This window comes from Siniperca chuatsi, linkage group LG1, assembly GCF_020085105.1.
Source record: "Siniperca chuatsi isolate FFG_IHB_CAS linkage group LG1, ASM2008510v1, whole genome shotgun sequence".
NCBI classification, from domain to species: domain Eukaryota; kingdom Metazoa; phylum Chordata; class Actinopteri; order Centrarchiformes; family Sinipercidae; genus Siniperca; species Siniperca chuatsi.
In genome coordinates this window covers 18,879,227-18,899,921 of record NC_058042.1, presented here as the reverse complement: position 1 = coordinate 18,899,921, position 20,695 = coordinate 18,879,227, and the positions used below count along the sequence as shown (strand labels likewise).

Below are 20,695 nucleotides of genomic sequence, written 5' to 3'. Positions count from 1 at the left end.
AATAGTGGCATTTTAGAGAAGCGTGATGAAATGTGGCACCTCTGTACTGCACCAGTCATCTCTCTACTCCTTAGTGTTACACAACTTTTTGAAAAAGAAACCACACAAAAGTACATGTGTGGATAGTGAGGCAAAGTGTTGGAGACAAACAAGATGTCTTTAGTTGCAGAAGGGGCTCCGGAGACTCACCAATGATGCCGCTAAAGGGGGCAGGGTAGCTTTAGCCACGGGATCCTAAAACGAGATTGCACACTCAGTGAAGAAAAAAGATGCAGAGAGATAGGGAGGCAGACAGAGAGTGATGGCTGAATGGAGAAGGCTGAATAGAAGACGATTCACAGTAGCCACTAGCCAGTCAATCACTGGCTGAGGGGTGCAGGCTTAATTAAAAACTGCTGTCTTTATTACCACCACAGAATAGACCTCTCACTGTCTTAATGGAAGAATAAGTGAAAGGAGAGGTGAATGAGAGGCTGTCCTTATGTCTGTCCCTCAGGGAGAGGTGATGATTCAGTATCCAAAGTTCAACCAGACTCCTTTTCTATTCCTTTCGCCCTATACTAGAACCCAAATAAAGCCTTCCTCTACTCATCTACAGATTATTCTTTCTGTACTCTGTGTGTCCAGCCTGGTACCACAGCCACTTACACAACTGGGCTCTGAGAAAGTCTGCCCGTGAGAGTTGGTGTTTTGTCTGTGTTGTTTCACTTTTCACCCCTCACTATCATCTCTTTTCCTCCCCACCTCTACCGTATCATATTACATCCACCTTCTCATCCTTCTATCCCCACTGCTCCATCTCCTCCACGCTTTCTCTAACAGCTCTCTCCAATGTCACACTGTACAGATAAAAACCCCTCCTAATGAGTGCTGGCAGTGTGTACAGGATTGAAATCAATATCCTGATCTCAGTCTGGTTGTGAGGTATGGTCATAAGAAACCAGCACACTCTTTGACAGCAGGCTGGGTTGTCACAGGTACTTACATTTGAAACGGAATACTTTGGTCTATCTGAAGTTTAATGGAACAAAGGAGAGTGTGACTGGGTCTGCTCAGGCCCCAGAGAGTGCAGACAGGACTCTACAGATAGTTTGGCTCAGGGCCATTCAATGTGGGCATGCAGGTGAGGGGGGAGGGAGGGAGAGGGAATAACAGGCATACCAGTAGTGCCCACAGTCGTCGTCAGTGAAGCTAAACTCCCCTGTGCTGCAGGTCAGTATAGTACTTCCTTCTCCAACCCTGACACCTGATCTTCTCTTTCTTTTTCTCTCTGCTCCATCTCTTTAACAACCGTGTCTTTTAGTGCATACTCAACTATTGTCCAGTCAAATATCAATAAGTAACTTTTTTGTTGTGTTTATGTTTTAAAGTCATTGCAAAAGACTGTGTATGTTCATGTGAATTTTCAAACCATGGTGTTACACTGCCCCCTGCTGCTCCCAGAGGAGACATGCTGCAGTCTGTCAACGGTGAAGCCACATGCCAAACATTGTTTCCCCAACAGCTGCCATTACTTTCAAACTGATTTGTTGGATTGTCTCAGTTTGTAACAGTTTGCAATTTATGGAAAAACTAAGACTTTTCATTAAGTATTTTATTTCTGAGGTCAGCCTCTGGTGGGGTTATTTGTTAAGCACATGGAGTCAGATTTGTAAGACTGATATACTTATATTTGTGACCATTTTGGTATTTATTGCCATTTTGTTTTTAACCAAAACATGAAGCTTTAACATAAAACATCCCAGACAGGAACATTGTGGAACATGTGTTGGCATCTTCAAAGTGATGCAAAACTGACCAACCTAATCTAGTCACGATGAATTAGTTATTATGAGAATGACAATTTCCTTTCACATACAGATATGTTTGAGTCTGTGACTCAAAATGCCAGAAGAATTGACCAAACTACATTAGTTGGGCTTTTTTGACCAACAGAGCTACAGATATTTGTTGATATATGAAAAGGTTCAAAACTTATAGGCTAGAAGTACCCCAATGTGGGCCTGATGGTGGCGCTAAAGAGGGTCATGGAGCCTTTTTTGCATTTATATTTAGATACACTGGGACTGATTAAGCAAATGATCAAGAAAAGCAAAAAGGAGAAATTGCTCACTTTGTGTTTTTTATGGTTTTGGCTGTACTCTATACTTTCAAACAATGCTGAAGCCAGAATGCCACATATCCTAGACTGTTAATGCGAATCTAACACACCTTCAAATTAAAGATGAGAGTCAGCACTTTAAAGTCAGGAGTGTTACTTTTCAAATCCAATACTGAAATACAGAGCCAATACAACAAGGAAAGTGTCACTGTCATAATACTTCTAATCTGACTGCATTGTACATTATGCACGGGTCAAGTGGACACAGGCCCAAGGAGTCAAGGACCCTCTGTATGCCAGACTCTACGCCACGCCCTTTGTAGTAGTATTGGAGCTTTCTAGCAGAGTTTCAGGAGCAGGACCACACCTCAACCACGCCACTTCCGGCACTTCCATAAATACCTACCTAACCCATCTCCTCCTCTTTGCTCTCGTATTCTGCACTGTCCCCCCACTCTATTTCTCTCTCCCTTTTCCTCCTCTCCTTCCACCTCTCCATAGGATCCTGAGGGGGGTCCGTCGTGCCATCACCACATTGTCTGTTCACAATCACAAATAAGAAACCTTTGTTCACAGGTCTTTGTGTAACTATAGAAGAAAATCAGTCAATTTTAATGAGTGTTGGTGTGACTGTCCTATAAGCATGAAGAGTGTTCTTACTGATCATTGTCCTCAAGTCTCTTTTGTCACTGTTCATATTGATCTCTATTTATAGTTTCATAATATATCTGTGTATAGTTTTATTAATTACTTTAAGTTTGACATAAATTGTACTTATGTACTGTGAGTTGTCTTTATTGATGAAATCTTTCATATTTTTAATACATTTTATCTTATCAGCATCATTGTTCTCTTATCATGTTGCAGTTTGTAATGTCTAAGAAACTGTGCAGAAGTTCACACCAAATAACTGACTGTGACTTTTTGATGAAGGATCACATCACAGCTTTAATACAATTAGTTATGACCTGAGGGGAAGGTGCATCAGTTGAGTCTGTCTGAACATAGCCCTGATAATGAAACAAAGTCATCATGGTGCAGCATGTCACTCCATCTCAGATCAAGTGTGAGCACTACACACGCCTTTGTGTCAGAACATGCCCAGCCACGAGACAAAGTTTGAAGGTGATCATTGCAAGGGGCAAATCAATAGTTGGGGTGTGAACTTTTGTGAAGTTCTTCTGTTTCCAGTGGGGTGTGTGACACTGACACCCTGCAATAAAATAAGAAAACAGACAATAATCATAAACAGTTCATAATTCTAAAGATCAAGCTCTCATCAAATGAGCATTTTATCAAAAACATTAGGCAATTTGTTCATGTGTAAATACACATATACAGTATACAGTAGAAAAAAAATATATATATACCCTTTTCAGTTTAAATTCCCTATTGATATTGATTGCACTATTACTTTATACCATATTATTATCATCAACCGGTAAACCCACTTTGTACTTCACACTTATTTTATTTTATTTTATACTTATACCCACTTGGTACTTAATTTATTTTCTGACCTGTATTATAGTGTATTATAGTTTTTTTTGTTTAGTACATCAATTCCTGTGTGCACTGACATGATAGTGAGCTGCTGTAGCAAAAGGGTTTCACCTCGTGGATCAAGAAAGTATTTCTGATTCTGATTCTGATACCAGCATATTAAATGTGATGACAGAGAACAAAGGCATTGATCGGTAAGGACACCTAACTTAGGTGTCTGCTCATACAGCAGCAGTCAAGCTGACACCCATTAAAATGGACAGATTTATTCTTTGGAGTGTTATATCACAGTTGCACAAAGACAATGTGCCATGGTTCTACACAGACAATATACACACATATATTATTGGAGTATACTATTGTAGAATTTAGGGCTCTAGGCTTGTGACGTCAAGATGCTATCGGCCACTTGTGACCGAGCTGCTCTATAAAGGACACCAGACTGCTCAGCTGGTAGGTGACTGACAGACAGCAGACTAGACCGAGGGACAGCTTGGGCAGGTGAGAGAAAAAGATATCCAGAAATCCATATGCACATGATATGGAAGGAAACTGAAGACAGGAATGTAAACAAAGAGGTGAGTGAGCGTATGTGTGTGTGGGTGTGTGAGAGAGAGAGAAAGAGAGAGAGAGAGAGAGAGCAGCAGGTACATGTAAGGCAGGCTTTATAAACTTGTATCTTGATTTATGCAACACGGCTGCAAATTAACAACCATTTATTTTCATTTGGCTGGGTGTTTGGCAAACTAATTTTTTTGCCCAAACTTTCAAGTTAATCCCATTGTATTGTTTTTTTTCTGTTTGATCAAAGTTGCTTAAGAGGTTTGTCAAAGTGTTGGACAGTACCACCTGTTCTTCTCCCTCTCCATTTATTCCATTTATTTGTATGATTTATGCATTGTTTAGTTTGATTTGAACATACTGTAAAACTGTTGTTTAAATATCACCAGCAGCTGAAAAAACCATGCTGGGTAATTTTGATAAATCTGTATTATGCAACTAAAGCCAAATATGTTTTCAGGGACTTCTGCATGAGTGAGATTCGGCTCAGATTGAATATCAGCATGAGCAAATGCAGAAATGCATTGTCTTATGGTGTCCAACTGAGGGATCAACACTTTCCCCCATTGTTCAGTCACCCTCTGAGTAGTTTTGTGTTCAGTGGGTCAGTCATACTGCAGAGATTAGAGTCATTGTAACGTTTGTAGACGGAGCTCATACAGATGTATTGAAATACAAGGAGCTGTTTTCAAAAACTGCTGTGCATTGGAAGACACAACAGGCATGCAGTAATGCATGTTCCTGCCTACCAACAGAATGTATGAGGGCACTCTGTTAGCGGTAAGTACAATATCAGATTTGTATTGTGTAGTTCTTCACAATAGAGCCAAATTAACCAACCAAACTATGCAAATTGCCACTTAAAAAAGCAATATACTGAATGTGTACATATGTAAAACTGTTTGTTGTATGATGGCTCTTAAACAGGATGTATTTAATTATTATTTTGCGATTTCATTTTAAGATTTTTGTGGTGTGTATGGGACACAGCTGCAACGTGCATTAGACTGTCATCTTTATTTATGTTTTTATTTTTATTATATAAAAATGCATTGCTGAGTTGACTGTCCTTATTCTCATGCAGGTGAAAATGAAAACAGGAGGGTCTCTATGCACATCAGTGGAAAGGGCATTTTGATTTAGAGCCTTATGACATTATTGACAAGACATGGTTTGCAAGGGTTGATTGAATCTTATATTTCAAATCAGTTATAGTAGTTTGATAGATGAGTTTGACATTTTGTGTGCATGTGTTTTCTGTTATGCCAAAAGTAATAAAGTTAAATTCTAATGTAAATTAATATTTTGCTAACAATTTGTTCATTTTTTCTCTTTTTCAAAGGATGAAACAGTGTCCTAAAAAACAGAACTAATGTCAAAGCTAATGTTTTGAATGCTTTGGAAGATTAGTGATTTTGTTGTTGTAAATACACTACTCAGACAACAAGTCACAATCTGCCTTAATATTCAAAATGCACTACTCAGTAAAGATCACATCCAAAACTTTGTGTGGATACTCAAACAAGGGATTGCTATTTGAAAAGAGACTGTTTCTGACTTATTGTGTTAAAATTCAATCAAAGCTCTGGTTATTTTGTGATCACCGCTATTTTGCCATCATTATAATAAAATGAAATAAATGATGACGTGTCCTTGTAAAGATAATGGAACTTTACCTGCAGAGGTGTCCATTGATAGACCTAATATTCCTAATATGAAAATGTTGCAGAATAAAGTTATTTCCTCCCACATTTTGTTTATTTCCAGCTACAAACCACACACATGCAGCTTTAACATAGTTAACAGCTGACTATTGCCAAATTGTTCATGATAGTTTTCTACATTTAAGGTTGTTTCTTAACCAAACTAAATATTTATGCCACAGACTTTTGTAACTATGTCAGAACTGTTTTTGTGCCTGGATAGTTGGATATGAAGAGTGGGAATGATGAGAGTGGATGTTTTCGTAAGGTCACAGGCTAGCTACAGTACTCTGCTAAAGGCAACTGTACTATCTGTGCAATTGCAATGGAAGTGCAACTGCCTTTGACATACTGCTTATGTAAACATCAGCCCCTGTTGGATCTGGAGCTTCCTGTGCAGACGAAACAGAGAGTTAAGGTGAACAGACTTTCATCTCGCCCTCTAAATGCAAGCACAGACGCCCCTTGAGATCCTTTAGTTGAAAATAAAAACCTGGGAGCTGAAATCCACAAAATAGACATTGTTGGAGCACTGACTCTTGTGTGTTTCAATTGTCCAATATTTTTGCATTTTTAATGAGTGTTTTACGCATAAACTACCCGTATATGGAAGGAATCCCGTATTATACGGGTGCCTAAGAGAAAAGCTGTATGTACTGTATGTCTGAATGATTTGAGACACAGCTGATGCAGTGAAGGTCTGCAAAAAGGTTGTGCTGCCACTTATAGATACACACATTGACCTCTGTCAGGTTGGTGTTAGTGGTGGTAATTGTATTAGTGTATTGATTTTGCTCTGCATTTAATAAGATTCAGCTACATGTTATGTTTCATAACTTATTCAATATTACCACAGCGCATTTGTTCACTTTGTTGGTTATGTGACTACTAATTCTCAGTATTATGTTAAATTCTGCTGCAGCAGCTCTGCAGCTATAGGTGACTGTTTTTCACCTCTGCACTGAAGCCTCTACAGACCACACCCAAAACTCAGCCCAAACTCCTCCTCTAGGCTGCCCCTCAACTTCCATTCCCCCAAAACCCTCCAGTGTTGTCCTGAATCCATGGTGTAACTTCTGCCACATTTAAGTAAGTTAACTGTTAGTGGTTACGAGAACTTACCCAATCAATGCATGCTGTTTGACGTTAGCTATTTCTTAGGGGAGTATGTTGCAGCACTTCTAGATAACGACATCCAAGCCTCATCTTCATGTTTTGATTTTGTTCGGACTGCTGGCAGGCTAACTATCTAACTTTAGCTTAGCTGAAGTTATCTGGGAAACAGGCGACCAAACTAGCGTGTGGAATTTGTGAAATTTCTTGTCATCGAATATTTATAAAAAGCCGACATGCGTGTTTTTCTTATAGATAACGGAGCGTAACGCCTTTACTTTGTTAAACAGTGGTAACGGTGGCTAGCTAACGTCACCTTGCTAACATGGTCAAAATAAGTTTACTTTACAGTGACGTTACTATGATGTTTTAAAATGATATCTGTATCTTTTTTACGTGAACCTGGGTAGTCCAAGTAAACCAATTTTCCTAAAGATTAAGGATTACCGTAACTTTACGAGTTTGGTCCATGTTGTCTCACGTTACTGACAGTAACATGCAGTAACGCTAGCGTTAAGTTACTTGTGTAAAATAAGGCACGAGTCACAACTCAGCGTTAACTAACATTTTTTAACTATAACGTTACTTGATGAGGTGATCCTGCATCCGGTTTTTAGTCAACTCGATAAACTTTAACTTTGAGGTTTCGTATAACTAAGCTTACCAAAGTTAGTTAGCAGGAGGCAGTGTTTAAGATAAAGTAACGTTAAGCGGAAGACGGTCCATCCAAGTCCTGAATACGTATGTTTTACACAGGAAAAAGTTCAGGGAAGCGGCTTTCTGCTGCTCTTTCACTACGTACCCAAAATACATTTGCCAAACTCATCCTTGAAGTTAGACCACATCACTGAAGCCTAATTATTGTGAGATTAAATTAAAAGTTTGTACATATTTGCAGTAAAACATTGTATCACCTTTTGTGAGATGTATGCAGTGCCACCTCTGTAAATACTCTCCAAACACAAAACTAAAATGTATCACATCTATTTGTCTGTTCTTTTCACTGTAAGGTTTTTATGGTTTTTAAGGTTTTATTAAGTAGCTCCAGGATGTGTTGAATTTGCATTAACAGTGTTTCAACACAATAAACACTTGCATGGACACACTGTCCACATGCTTTGTGCTCAGGGTTTTTTTTAAGTTGTCAGAAAAAAAGAAAAGCACAGGCAACTTGAGACTTGTGACAATATGAATTTGTCATTTGTCAGAGATTTTGCCATATCATTTATACAGAGATAGCTGTCTCTTTATTATCTCTGGTTGTATTAGACCATTGTTGGCATGGTGCCATACAATGAGCAGGGCTGTGCTTTATGGCAAAAATATTTTTTTTTTACATCAATATGATGAAGTACCTTGATTTGACAGGTATTTCATTTTCTTGATTAGCCAAAATCAGACATTACTTTCTGGTTATTTTATCTTTTAACAGTTTCTCAATTGACTTTCCAGAATCATTATTATATCGCAAATATACTGCATATTTGTATTGCATTATTGAAGTATATATTTATCCACATCATCTTCACCCTCTCCAGCTGTAGCTTAAAGTGAAATGGTTGTACAATATGGTCTTGAAAAAATTGTTGCCTGTACAGAAAATGTGTGCTTGAGCTGCTTGGTTGGTTAATTACATCATCATGTAATAAATCACATTCTCGCTCATAGACATAGCCATGAGATGTTGAAAACCTTTGATGACTGATGATTTCTATCCCCTCTAGTGGCTCAAAGATGATCCATACATAGCAGTGACGCACAGGAGAGCTCCCACGGTGCAGCAGAAATGTCTCCCAAAGTGCCCGGTGGCCAAGGCAGGGGGGATTATTCTGCAGTGCAAGTAGCTGTTCGAGTGCGTCCCCTGCTGCCTAAAGAGCTTCTACACTGCCATGAGAGTTGTATCACCGTGGACTCAGAGCTGTGCCGGGTTACTCTGGGCCATGACCGTCACTTTCTTTGCGACTACCTATTTGAAGAGACTTGCTGTCAAGAGGAGGTTTATTCTGTGTCTGTCCAGCCACTCATAGATGCCTTCTTTCAAGGCTTCAATGCTACAGTCTTTGCCTATGGGCAGACAGGCTCAGGAAAGACTTACACCATTGGAGAAGCTAATATTTGTAAGTTATTTATCTTTTCTTCTATTGTCCACTTGTGTTTTTGTCAGCTCAGTTTATCCTGTATTAAAATGAATCAGGCTCAACTCAGTTTAGGGTTAGGTCCTTTTGATGATTCAAAAGAAAATAAGACCAGATAGAAAGTACAGCACACATCAGTTGGACCAATTATGCACTGTGCTCTAATCTAGTTTTACTGTAAAAAGCCAGTTGCGTGCAGTGATGTGCGTTTTCATTGTGTTTGTAGGTTCCTTTAGAGATGAGGAGCAGGGTATCATCCCCAGGGCTGTTGCAGATGTCTTCAAGCTGCTAGATGAAAATGACCTCTCAGATTTCTCTGTCCGAGTGTCGTATCTAGAGGTCTACAAAGAAGAGTTCAAGGATTTACTGGAGGTGGAGACAGCCAGCAAGGACATCCACATCCGGGAGGATAAAGGCAACATTGGTATGGAATAGGCAGCCTAATGTAATTTGTCTTTTTGTGGTTGTGATATGAAACGTTATGCAGGATTTTACTTTGTGTATGTATTTATCTGCATTTAATATTGTTGTCTGTGTGACTTCATAGTTTTGTGTGGCGTAAAGGAGTGCGAAGTGGAAGGTCTTGATGAGGTGTTGAGTTTACTAGAGTCAGGAAACACAGCCAGGCACACTGGTGCAACCCAGATGAATCCAAACTCCAGCCGGTCGCATACCATTTTTACCATGTACATGGACCAGCGTCGGGGAAGCTCTCGCCTTTATGGGACTGCTACAAGTTCTGGACCACAAATGTTGTCTTCCAAGTTCCACTTTGTTGACCTGGCAGGGTCAGAGCGCATCTTAAGGACGGGGAACACTGGAGAGAGATTGAAAGAGAGTATCCAGATTAACAGTGGTCTTCTGGCTCTGGGAAATGTTATTGGGGCACTGGGGGACCCCAAGAGGAAAGGCTCTCACATACCATACAGAGATTCTAAAATCACAAGGTATATTTTTAATAAGTTCATGAGATACTTTAACATACCATTCTAATAGAAATTGGTGTAAAATGTCGGTTTGGTTTAATTTATATAATCCTTGTGTCACCTAGGATCCTAAAAGACTCTTTGGGAGGAAATTCCAAAACACTGATGATTGCCTGCATCAGCCCTTCCTCCTCAGACTTTGATGAGAGTCTGAATACACTAAACTACGCCACAAGGGCCAGAAACATTCAGAACCGGGCGACAGTCAACTGCAAGCGTGAGCCAGATCGGGTGGAAGGGCTGGAGCAACAAATCAAGGCACTTCGCAGAGCACTCGAAAACCGCCAGCGTTCAGAGACCCGCATCATTTCTCACGCTGACCCACACAGGAGACCTCGACTTGGAGAGGGAGAGATCAACAGACTGCAAGCCCAGAGTGCCCACTATAGGACCTGCACAGACACTGCTTACAGGTTGAAGCACATTGATTGATCGAGTTAAATTTAGTCTGCATGATTTTTTAATGTGCTCTATTCTGCATGTCCTTGACCACTGAGTGGTAAGTTAATTTGGGAATAATGTGCATATGTTATTAAGCAGCCATTGGTGCCCCATGCACAAGCTCACAATATAAAAACTAAATTAGGTAAATTAAATTATAGCCATCATTGTTCTGTTTTATGCATTACAGTCCACGCCTCCTTCTTTCTGTCGTTAATTCTCCATTATGTCTGTTTGTGCAAACCTTAACCATAATATGAACCACCCTAATTCCATATGAGCCAACTGAAATCCAATTGCGTCAATTTGAGAAATTTCTACTCTACTAAAAAATAACACTGGTGTTACTTTATCTTTTTTATTTTTATCTACAAATCCTTAAAGAGGCCAAAACCCACAAAGAATTTACAAGTATTACAATATCTGTTTAGCCAAAGCTTAATATACAGTAGCATATATCACTCTGTAATACAACTCTACTTTCATTAAAAAACTATTGAAAATATGTTAAAGCCATACTTTTGCGTTGACATATTTCTTCATTGCACTCAACATTGCTGGTGTGTTTTAGAGACAACCAGAGACAATCTGTGATGGAGTGCAGCTCAGTGCTGAAAAGAAGTCATGCACAGGGACATGTTTCTGAGTTTACACTGGTTTTAGCTTGAAAAGCTGGAAAAGAATACATGAAACTCTCTTGTAAACAATGGCGTTTGTTGTCGGCGGTATCATCTATACCAGGCTTCATTCAATGTAGTGTCTCTCATCCTGAGTGTGAGATGTGTGTTATGCTTAATTTTCATAAATGTCGGCTTAAGAAGCAGTGATTCCTTCCTTCAAATGTTCTATTACTAATATATCACAGGTTGCTACGGGAGCTGCAGAGTGAAGGGGCTCTGACTGCAGAACAGAGTCTGAGAGTGAAGGAGTGGCTGTGCTCAGTGGAGGAGGAACGGAGCGGACTGACCACTGCCTCAGGACCAGACAGCGGTATCGAGAACAGCTCCACTGAAGACAGTGTTGCATTAAGGAGAGGAAGGCCTTCTGTAAGGAACCAGGTGTGTCTCTTTCACACTCCAAAAGAAAATGAAATGTTTCAGTCTAATTTTAGATTTATTTGTTTCTAAATATAGTAATATATAAAATATTACCCAGGATTCAGAGGCTGTGGAAGAGAGGTGGAGCCACGAGCATGAAAATGAGAAAGATGGAGAGAAAGAGGATAGTATTGTCCAGCTTCAAGCACAGATCCAGCGGTTGGAGAGAGAGAACACAGACTTTTTAGCAGCTCTGGAGGACGCTATGGAGCAATACAAGCAGCAGGTGAGATCCAGGGGAATTCTAATATTGTTTATTTCCATTAGTGCAGTGTTTCACAGTTTAGTCATGGCATGCCACATTCATTGATTAATTTGCATAGTCACGGCAGGGTTAACCAAGCAGTGACCTGCAGACACTTGGGACACAAGCTGTGTCATCATCATATTATACTGATTTTGAACATATTACTTTCATTGCCTTAGAGGATGTGTTATTTATTTGATTGCTTTCCTTCTGCCTCAGAGTGATAAGCTGCAGGAGCAACAGGACTTGATAGCTGAGCTGCAGTGTCATCTGTCTACTCCAGGGCTGATGGGCCTGGGCCTTAACTTGAGATCACGGCCACACACTGCCCCTATGGGCTCCCTGCAACACAGTCAGAATGGAGGCACATACAGACAGGTAACCAACCAACAGAGCTAGTTCTTCTGCCTGTAGTGTTGTGTGGATATAAAAGCAAAAAAGTGGTAAGAAATGGAGATGCATGCTCTTTAATTAGATGAGCGTATACTAAAGAAAAAGGACCACACACACTGACAAAGAACTAGAAAAATCTGCACAAAAAAGGGTAATTTATTTTATCATTATTACTATCATGTTGATACAGATCCAATGTATAAATAATTCATTTTTACACTGTTTATGTCATAGCCTGCTTGTTTGTAGATCTGTGGGGTTATGTGTGTGGTTACAGGTCAGTCCGGTAGGCTATCTTGGTAATGGGCCTTGTGGTGATCAGGATGGTAGCCTCAATGAGGAGCAGGAGATCCCAGGAGGAGCAGAAATGCAGGACACGGAAGAAGAGGGAGGTCTTTCCAACTTCAGCCGGGAGAGACGCAAGTATGTTGTGTTTATAGAAATCATAGTTTGCAGCTTATACTATTTAAATTGCGTGGTAATAAAATAAATACTGCACTCATTACAGACAGAACATTAACAGACAGTGTTGATGTCATTGCACATGTGCTCATGTTATGTGTGAAATCTATATAATGTAATGCTTATGATTCTGTCAGGCATGTGAACCTGACCTGGACCAAGAGGGACATGCTGTCAGGAGGACTAGCAGCTGGTGGTAGAGGGCTCATATCTCTGCTGCATGAGCCAGACCAGCACCCCTGTTTAGCCAGAAAAGCATGTAAGTCTAACAACCTTAGGTGCTTATGTTATAAACAGATTTAGGATAATTGATTAGGAAGTTTGTGTGACCTCACTAATGAAATCGTGTATTTACTAATGACATGTTATTTACACATTTACAAAATCTTTCTAGAACTACTATTCTTTTCTACACATTTGTAAAATATATTTGTTTGCACAAATCCAATTTCTGATTGATTTTTGCACATTGAGAAACAATCACACAGTTTTTCTAGTTAGATAGGGTAACCTCAGGCTTTTAAAATCTGTTCAATATGCTTTGCTTGCCTGCTTTTAGTCTCTATTCTGTGGTCCAAGGTTCATATTACACCCAATTTATGCCCAGTGGAGGGTGTCACAGACACATGGCCATGACAAAAGAGGGAGACGCACACAACCAAGCCAATTAACAAATGATTTATTCTGGTACTTCAGAACGATCACACGTGAGAGCTTGAACCTTGGCGGTTGCCTTGAAGCTCTGTCCCCTTCCTCATAATATCACCCTGCTGACCTCTGGTGTACTCTGTCAAATCTCTGTGTAGCTAACTTCAGTACCGGTGAGACATCTGTACGTGAAAGTCTGAAAAGTTTTGAAGGTGTTTCAGAGTGGGGACTTCTTCAGGCACAGCAGAAGATCAGGGAGCTGTCTGTCACCATCCGCATTAAGGAAGAACTCATCAAGGAGCTGGTCAAAACAGGTAGCAATTTCGATCTCGTTACCCTCCCTTAGCTGCAATTTTTTTAAACAGAGGTTCTCTTCTGTGATTTTCTAAATTAATTGTTTGTGGGGGTGGGGGGGTTTAGGTAAGGATGCTCAGGCCTTGAACAGGCAGTACAGCCATAAAATCACGGCTCTGGAGAGTGAAGCTGTGCAGGCTCGACAGGAGCTGCAGGAGGCCCAACGGCAGCTTCAGGATCTAGAGAGGCAAGAGAGAGAGATCAGTGCGACAGACAAAACCAGAGCACAGGAATGTCGCAGGAAGATAGCTGCTGCTCAGAGCAAAGTTCAGGTTTGACTGTAAAACATCTGTATTCATGCATAATAACACACAGGCAACAGAAAGATACTGTTTTAAACCCATGTTCTTCCCTGATGTAATTAACAACAAAACACTTTTTTTATATATATATATATATATATATATATATATATATATATATATGTGTGTGTGTGTGTGTGTGTGTGTGTGTGTGTGTGTGTGTGTGTGTGTGTGTGTATATATATGTGTGTGTGTATATATGTGTATATATATATGTATGTGTATATATATATATGTATATATGTGTATATATGTATATATATGTATATCTATATATATATGTGTATATATATGTATATGTGTATATATATATGTATATGTGTATATGTATATGTATATATATATATGTATATGTGTATATGTATGTATATGTGTATATGTATATATATGTATATGTGTATATGTATATATATGTGTATATGTATATATGTATGTATATGTATATATGTATGTGTGTGTGTATATATGCATATATGTATATGTGTGTGTGTATATATTTATATATGTATATATGTATATATGTGTGTATGTATGTATATGTATATATGTGTGTGTGTGTGTATATATGTATATATGTATATGTGTGTGTGTATATATATATATGTGTGTGTATGTATGTATATATGTATGTATATGTATATATATAATATGTGTGTGTGTGTATATATGTATGTATGTATGTATATGTATTTATATATATGTGTATTTATATATGTATGTATTTATATATATGTATATGTATATATATGTGTATTTATGTATATATATATATAGATATATATATATATATATTCTTGATTTTATATTCTCATTAATGAGACCCTTTAGACCTGTACATTTGAACTTCTGAAAAAGGAATATGTGTATGCTTTCGTTTTAGGTTCTCAGTCAACGTCAGAGGGATACCGCCCGTCTCGCTAACCTTCCTGCCCAGAGTGAACGTCGTGTGTTAGAGCTGGAGCGAAGTGTTCAGAGTATGAGGCAGCAGCAGGAGCAGCTGCAAAGGCGGCTGCGCCAGGAAAGTCAGCAGAAACAACGTCTGGAGACCGAGATGCAACGAAGAACTCACAGAGTCAAGGTACCTCAGGCCAGTACAGCAGAGTGGCAGCAATATGTTTCAAGTAATTGTGGGTATTTTCAATCACATTAATATTTAGCTGTTTTTTGTTTGTTTGTTTTTTTTTGTTGTTTTTTGATAAAATGGTTTCACGTACTTCACCATAGAGCTTCAAATTTGGGAGGAGCACTGCTCTACAGTATACATGCTGAAGTCCAACAGTCTAAACCAAAAAGTAATTAATACATTGACCATTCATCCAAGTTATTTGCACTCATTTAACTAAATCACCAATAAATGTCACACCTGCAATTTCAGTAGAATATTATTCACTTTTTCTATGTCATTATTGTTTTGACACTAATGCACTGATGAAATTGATGGACTGGACAGTCTGTAATCTCATGCGACGTCAACACTTATTAATAAACATTACTTTGTTAGCTTGAACGTCTTCAGAAAACATTAGTTAAGATATCTTTTGCAAACTACAATTTCACTGCTAGATGCCACTAAATCCTACACACTGTACCTTTAAATGTGCATGTAAAGTTGTGGGGAACCGCTACGAGGGCTGACTGCTGTATCACTGCAAATTTACATTATATTACATTGCTTCTAATTCTGAATGACTGAAATTAGAACCAAGGTAGTCTCAGTTTATTGCAAATGACATGTTTGTTTTTTTCATGTGTGGAAAAAAGTCCATCTTTATTTGGAATAAGCAACAATTTACTCCCCAAGCCTTCTGCAATTGTTTAAGGAAAACGTGTAATGTTACCACTACCCATTAATTGACTTTTATCTTTCTTCCACCACTCCATGCTTTTTGTAGGAACTGGAGATAAAGAATGAGCAGCAGCAAAAGATCCTGAGAATAAAGACAGAGGTGATTGCTGCCTTCCAGAGGCAGAGACGTAGCGGTAGTAATGGCTCTGTCATCTCATTGGAAGAGCAACAGGTGGGATAAGAATCGCAAGGAGATTATATGTCTACTAACTTTGAATACATAGAAAACAAACTGCCTTTAAACCCCAGAAGAAAATTAATGGTTTGATCTAAAATGCAGCATCTATTTTTAATTTTAAGATTTTGTCATTTTGGTAAAGAGGTGTGGAACTTTGCTCATGGGAAAGTCACTCCCTTGGAGCCTTAGTTTGTGTGTTTGTGTCTCTATTTCTGCATGATGTGTGGGCTTTTGTGTCTTGACTCCCTGTGAGCAGAAGATTGAGGAACAAAAGCGCTGGCTGGATGAGGAAATGGAGCGGGTACTAGACCAGAGGAAAGGGTTGGAAGATCTGGAAGGAGAGCTCACTAAACGAGAGGATATTCTGGCCAAGAAAGAAGCCCTGCTACAGGAACGCAGCGGACTGGAGACCAAGAGGCTCCGCTCCAGTCAGGTATTCACAACAACAAATGACTCAATTCAGTCACACAGGAAACTGGCAAATGCTGACAATGTTTTCTTCATCTTCCCTACAGGCCCTGAGTAAAGACCTGGTGACACTTACAGGGCGTATTGAGTCACTTGAGCGAGAGTTGAGTGAGAGGAATGGTCTTCTTCGCAGCAGCAGTGCTCAAGACTCGCAACAGATTCGTCAAGAGATCTCAAACCTGCGTCAAGAGAAAGATTCGCTGCTTAAGCAAAGAGTGGAGCTGGATGATAAGCTGCGGCAGGGTAACCTGCTGTCACCTGAGGTCAGATATTACTCTGGGGTTCAAGCAGCAAACAGAAAAAAGAGACTTCCTCACTGTAATATTACCTGTTTGTGACTGGCTGTTCATGTTCACATTCTCAATAAGTCCATCTGTTCCCACTGACGTTTCTAGGAGGAGCGAACACTTTTCCAGTTCGATGAGGCGATCGAGGCTCTGGATGCAGCTATCGAGTACAAGAATGAGGCCATCACTCAGAGACAAAGACAGCTGAGGGCTTCTGCCAGTATGCTTTCCCAGTGGGAGATGAACCTTATGGCCAAACTCAGTTACCTGTCTGCCTCTGAGACCAGAGCTCTGCTGTGCAAGTACTTCGACAAGGTCTGTGCAATGCTCAACCTGAGATTCAGCTTTTTTTACCGTGTTTTCACCTACTTCAGCATTGCAAAATGCCATATGTACTACTTTTTTAGACAAGTTTGCTAGTTGGTTACACTACACTAATGTCATTTAAACATCAATAACATTAAATTAAATTCCAATTAGTAATAACAGCACTTGTTCACTCTTTTATTAGAAAGCTGAGCAGTGTCAGAGCTTGCAGGGTAAGACTCTGAACTCACCAATGTGTATGCTTAAGAGTGTTGATGTGGATGTATTCTGTAGGTGGTGTCTCTGCGTGAGGAGGAGCGTAAGCTACAACTTGCCCTGGCTGAGCTGGAAATGCAACTAGATGAGCAGCAGAAGCTGGTGCAGTGGTTGGAGAACGCCCTCGATCGCACGCAACTCGACACAGATCGCCGGCTCACGCAGCAGCAGAAGGAACATGAGAGAAGCGTACAGCTCTTACTGCAGCAGTGTCGAGGTGCAGATCACATGGACTTTTTACCCCAAAAAAAGTATCTCTCAATAAAAAAGGCTGCCTGTATGTCTTTAGGTGTTTTCACAACTTAGAATATATTATAAATCCCTCACTCATTGGTTTACATATGGAATATAAATTGGATTAAATTAAGGGTAATGCCGAAAGGCAAAATACTAACCATTTTTTTGCTAGCGTATCTTCTACATTTATTTATTAATAATTAATTTATTTGCATACCCTCGTGTGTGTCATCCCGCCCTCACAGAGCAAATAGACGAGGGCCTGGCAGGAAGGCAGCGGCAGTTTGAGGGATGGATCCATAACCTCAGCAAGGAGCTGAACCACTACAAGGTGGCAAATCTGGAACTAAGCAACAAACTGAGAGAGCTCTGTGGTTCAGCCAGCCAGCCAAAGGAGCATGCTAAAGGTAAATGTATTATTAGATCAAAGTGTTTGTTGCTTTTAATATTTATGATTATGATGATCATGGTGTTTACAGCTTGCAGTAAGATGGCTTCAGATATCCATGTTATTAAGCCACACTTTGATTCTTTCCATATAAAATCACATAAGTGCAAATATCCTTCCACATATCCTCAGGCAAATCCACTTGCAGCATTTTTGTAATCATTTGTGTCTCTCAGATCTCCACATAGATTCTCATAGATCTCCATTCTCCTCTCCATTTTTGTGCTGTGCTGTCACTAGCTCAGTTATGGCCTGCTGCTGAGGGAGCAGAGGAAATCTTTCCTATGGTTAGATAACCACAGCACATTAGTTCTGCAACTAATAATTATTTTCATTATTCATTAATGTGTTCATTATTCAATTCATCACTTAGTCGTTTGGTCTATAAAATGGCAGAAAGGGGGGTAAAAAAAATGCAATTTCCCAAAGTACAAATACAGTACATCAGAACTGTACTTAGAACTTAGAACTTGTACTTGTAAATGTACATAGTTACTTTCCAGAACAGCTGTTTAGTTTCAAAATTTTATTTTCTTTGCCCTGGTTCATGCTTGAATGCTTCTCCTTCATACTTCTGTGTAAATGAAGGAAGGGTCTGACATCTTGACATCCTATTTCTTTGATTATCTATTTTGCCCTCAGATTTCTATCTTGACGTTTGTTTTGATATTCAATAAGAGTAAGCTCAAGAGTATTAGCACTCAAGTCTGTTGGGTAATGCTCACTGTTTTCCGGCAGCTCTAACTGTCCTTTGTCTGTATGACATGTCTGTCCTGACGTGTTGTCTTTCAGTTGTGGCATCTGATGGTAAACCAGCAGGCATCGGCAGCATGGAGAAGCTGACCCGCTGCCCAGAGGACAGCCTGGGAGGCAGGGTAGCGGGACAGTCTGACAAACTTCCCAGGTCCAGGGAGGAAATGCGTGAGCTGGTGAACACCCCTCTCCCGTCCACGTGGAGACGCTCTTCTCTCCCCACAGAGGAACCTGCTGTCATGGAGGAGTTATGGCTCCGAGCGACTGGGGACGTTCCTGTTAACCGTGTAGTTCAAACTGGTATGGGGTCCTGGGGCGGGCCGACATCCCTGCCTGTGGTTAAGTCTCGTAGAGAGTCCCGCCGCTCCAGCCTCAACATTGGACCACTGACTTCAAACAATGCATTCATTGACGTACGGAAGAATCCTGTCTGAAAATGTATGTCATTGTGTTACTTAAGACCATTCACATAGATTTTTGTTCTGTGGTTTCTGAAATATTTTGTCGTATTATCCATCTTTAGTTTTTGTATTTCAATTTTTGTACTTGTATATAAAGTTTTTTAATAAACAAGGATGGTAACACTTTACTTGGATAGTCCGCCTACAGATAGGTTATAGAGTATTTGTAACATTTCAACTGTTTCGCTTTGTCTGTAGATGTTTAACAGATTATCAATAAAGTTTATGTCACAATTCATACCCTAATACCCTAACTAAGATGTTTTTTGTGCCTAAACCTAACCATACCTTTATTTGTGAAACAGTTGAATCTCAACTAATAAGCTGTTGAAATGTTACAAATACTCTATAAACTACCTGTAGATGGACTATCCAAGTACAGTGTAACTACAAGGACACCCACTGATTTTTATATGAAGCACTTTCACTAAGATAAAGTTTGTTTCCATTTCATACAGTAATTGATAGGTATATGGTCTTACCAACCATGAAGGTCAATAAGAGGTGAATCATTTGCATCATTACAAAATGAGATTTTCATGCTTTCTAATCATGTAGTATTTTTACCTTCTACAATATTTTATATTAAAATGTTTTTGCAAGTACGCACTCATCTGGCTAGTGTTTTTATTTCTTTTTAAGTCGAGGCTTTGTTTTTCTGAAAAGTTTTACATGAAGCTCACATTTCTTCCACAACTCGTCGCATAAGAATGGTGAAATGATTTTTGCCATTTGGTCTGTAATCCTTTTTAAATTGATGGGCAGGTTGGATGTTATCACAGCTGATGTAGATGAGGCATGAATGCTGACGTGAAATGTCAGATTAGTGTAGGCTGTTGTGTGGGTTTAAGTGCAGCTGTGATAAGCAGGGCAGGGGTGCTTCTGGGAGGCCACAGCTGACTGTTGAGTCCTTTTCTAGTAGGGAAATTCATTCAGCACCCAAACATTTACATAGAGTACTGCAATTTGTGTCAAAAATTGTACTCTTTCTCAGAGTCATAATTCATTTTTATTTTCCGTGTGGCTTACACTTTAGAGGATATCATTATCTGTGATGCCCATCCATAAACGTCTATAAGCTTAGAAACCACAGGAGAAAATAACGTTCCTTATAACTACAGAACTTAATTGAGAATCATCATGTTTTTAAGTTTTCTTCAGTAACTATGTAATCCAGTGATAGTTGTCTGTACATCCATAGGTACATTGCAAAAAGGAACTGCTAATAGTTAAATCAGCTTACTTTTAATGATGTCATTTTGGCAAAATGTAAACAAATACAGGCAAAGAAAAAAATGGGATCCAAGTTGTGGCCCACAGCTAACTCATTGACTCCATGGCAACATAATATTTTCTGTTTACATCCCCCAAAGCCCCCAAATTATAGGA

General features: G+C 39.4%; 1 protein-coding gene across 1 annotated transcript; it reads left to right on the top strand.

Moving 5' to 3' along the window:
* The first annotated feature begins 6,811 nt into the window (after nt 1–6,811).
* On the top strand, nt 6,812–19,911 carry kif7 (kinesin family member 7). The gene is made up of 20 exons (XM_044200650.1): nt 6,812–6,957; nt 8,706–9,098; nt 9,343–9,540; nt 9,664–10,063; nt 10,168–10,515; nt 11,409–11,601; nt 11,699–11,866; nt 12,107–12,265; nt 12,558–12,703; nt 12,880–13,001; nt 13,549–13,704; nt 13,811–14,016; nt 14,927–15,124; nt 15,939–16,064; nt 16,327–16,503; nt 16,586–16,801; nt 16,934–17,140; nt 17,426–17,624; nt 17,890–18,051; nt 18,885–19,911. Exons 2-20 carry the CDS (start codon nt 8,768–8,770, stop codon nt 19,277–19,279), a joined length of 4,107 nt encoding a protein of 1,368 aa, XP_044056585.1. The 5' UTR covers nt 6,812–6,957; nt 8,706–8,767; the 3' UTR covers nt 19,280–19,911.
* The last annotated feature ends 784 nt before the right edge of the window (nt 19,912–20,695 follow it).

Coding starts and splice junctions, on each gene's coding strand:
- kif7 (XM_044200650.1), top strand. CDS start 8,768: ATGTCTCCCAAAGTGCCCGGTGGCCAAGGCAGGGGGGATTATTCTGCA. Junction 10,516..11,408: donor TGCACAGACACTGCTTACAG/GTTGAAGCACAT, acceptor AATATATCACAG/GTTGCTACGGGAGCTGCAGA. Junction 16,802..16,933: donor GTAACCTGCTGTCACCTGAG/GTCAGATATTAC, acceptor TGACGTTTCTAG/GAGGAGCGAACACTTTTCCA.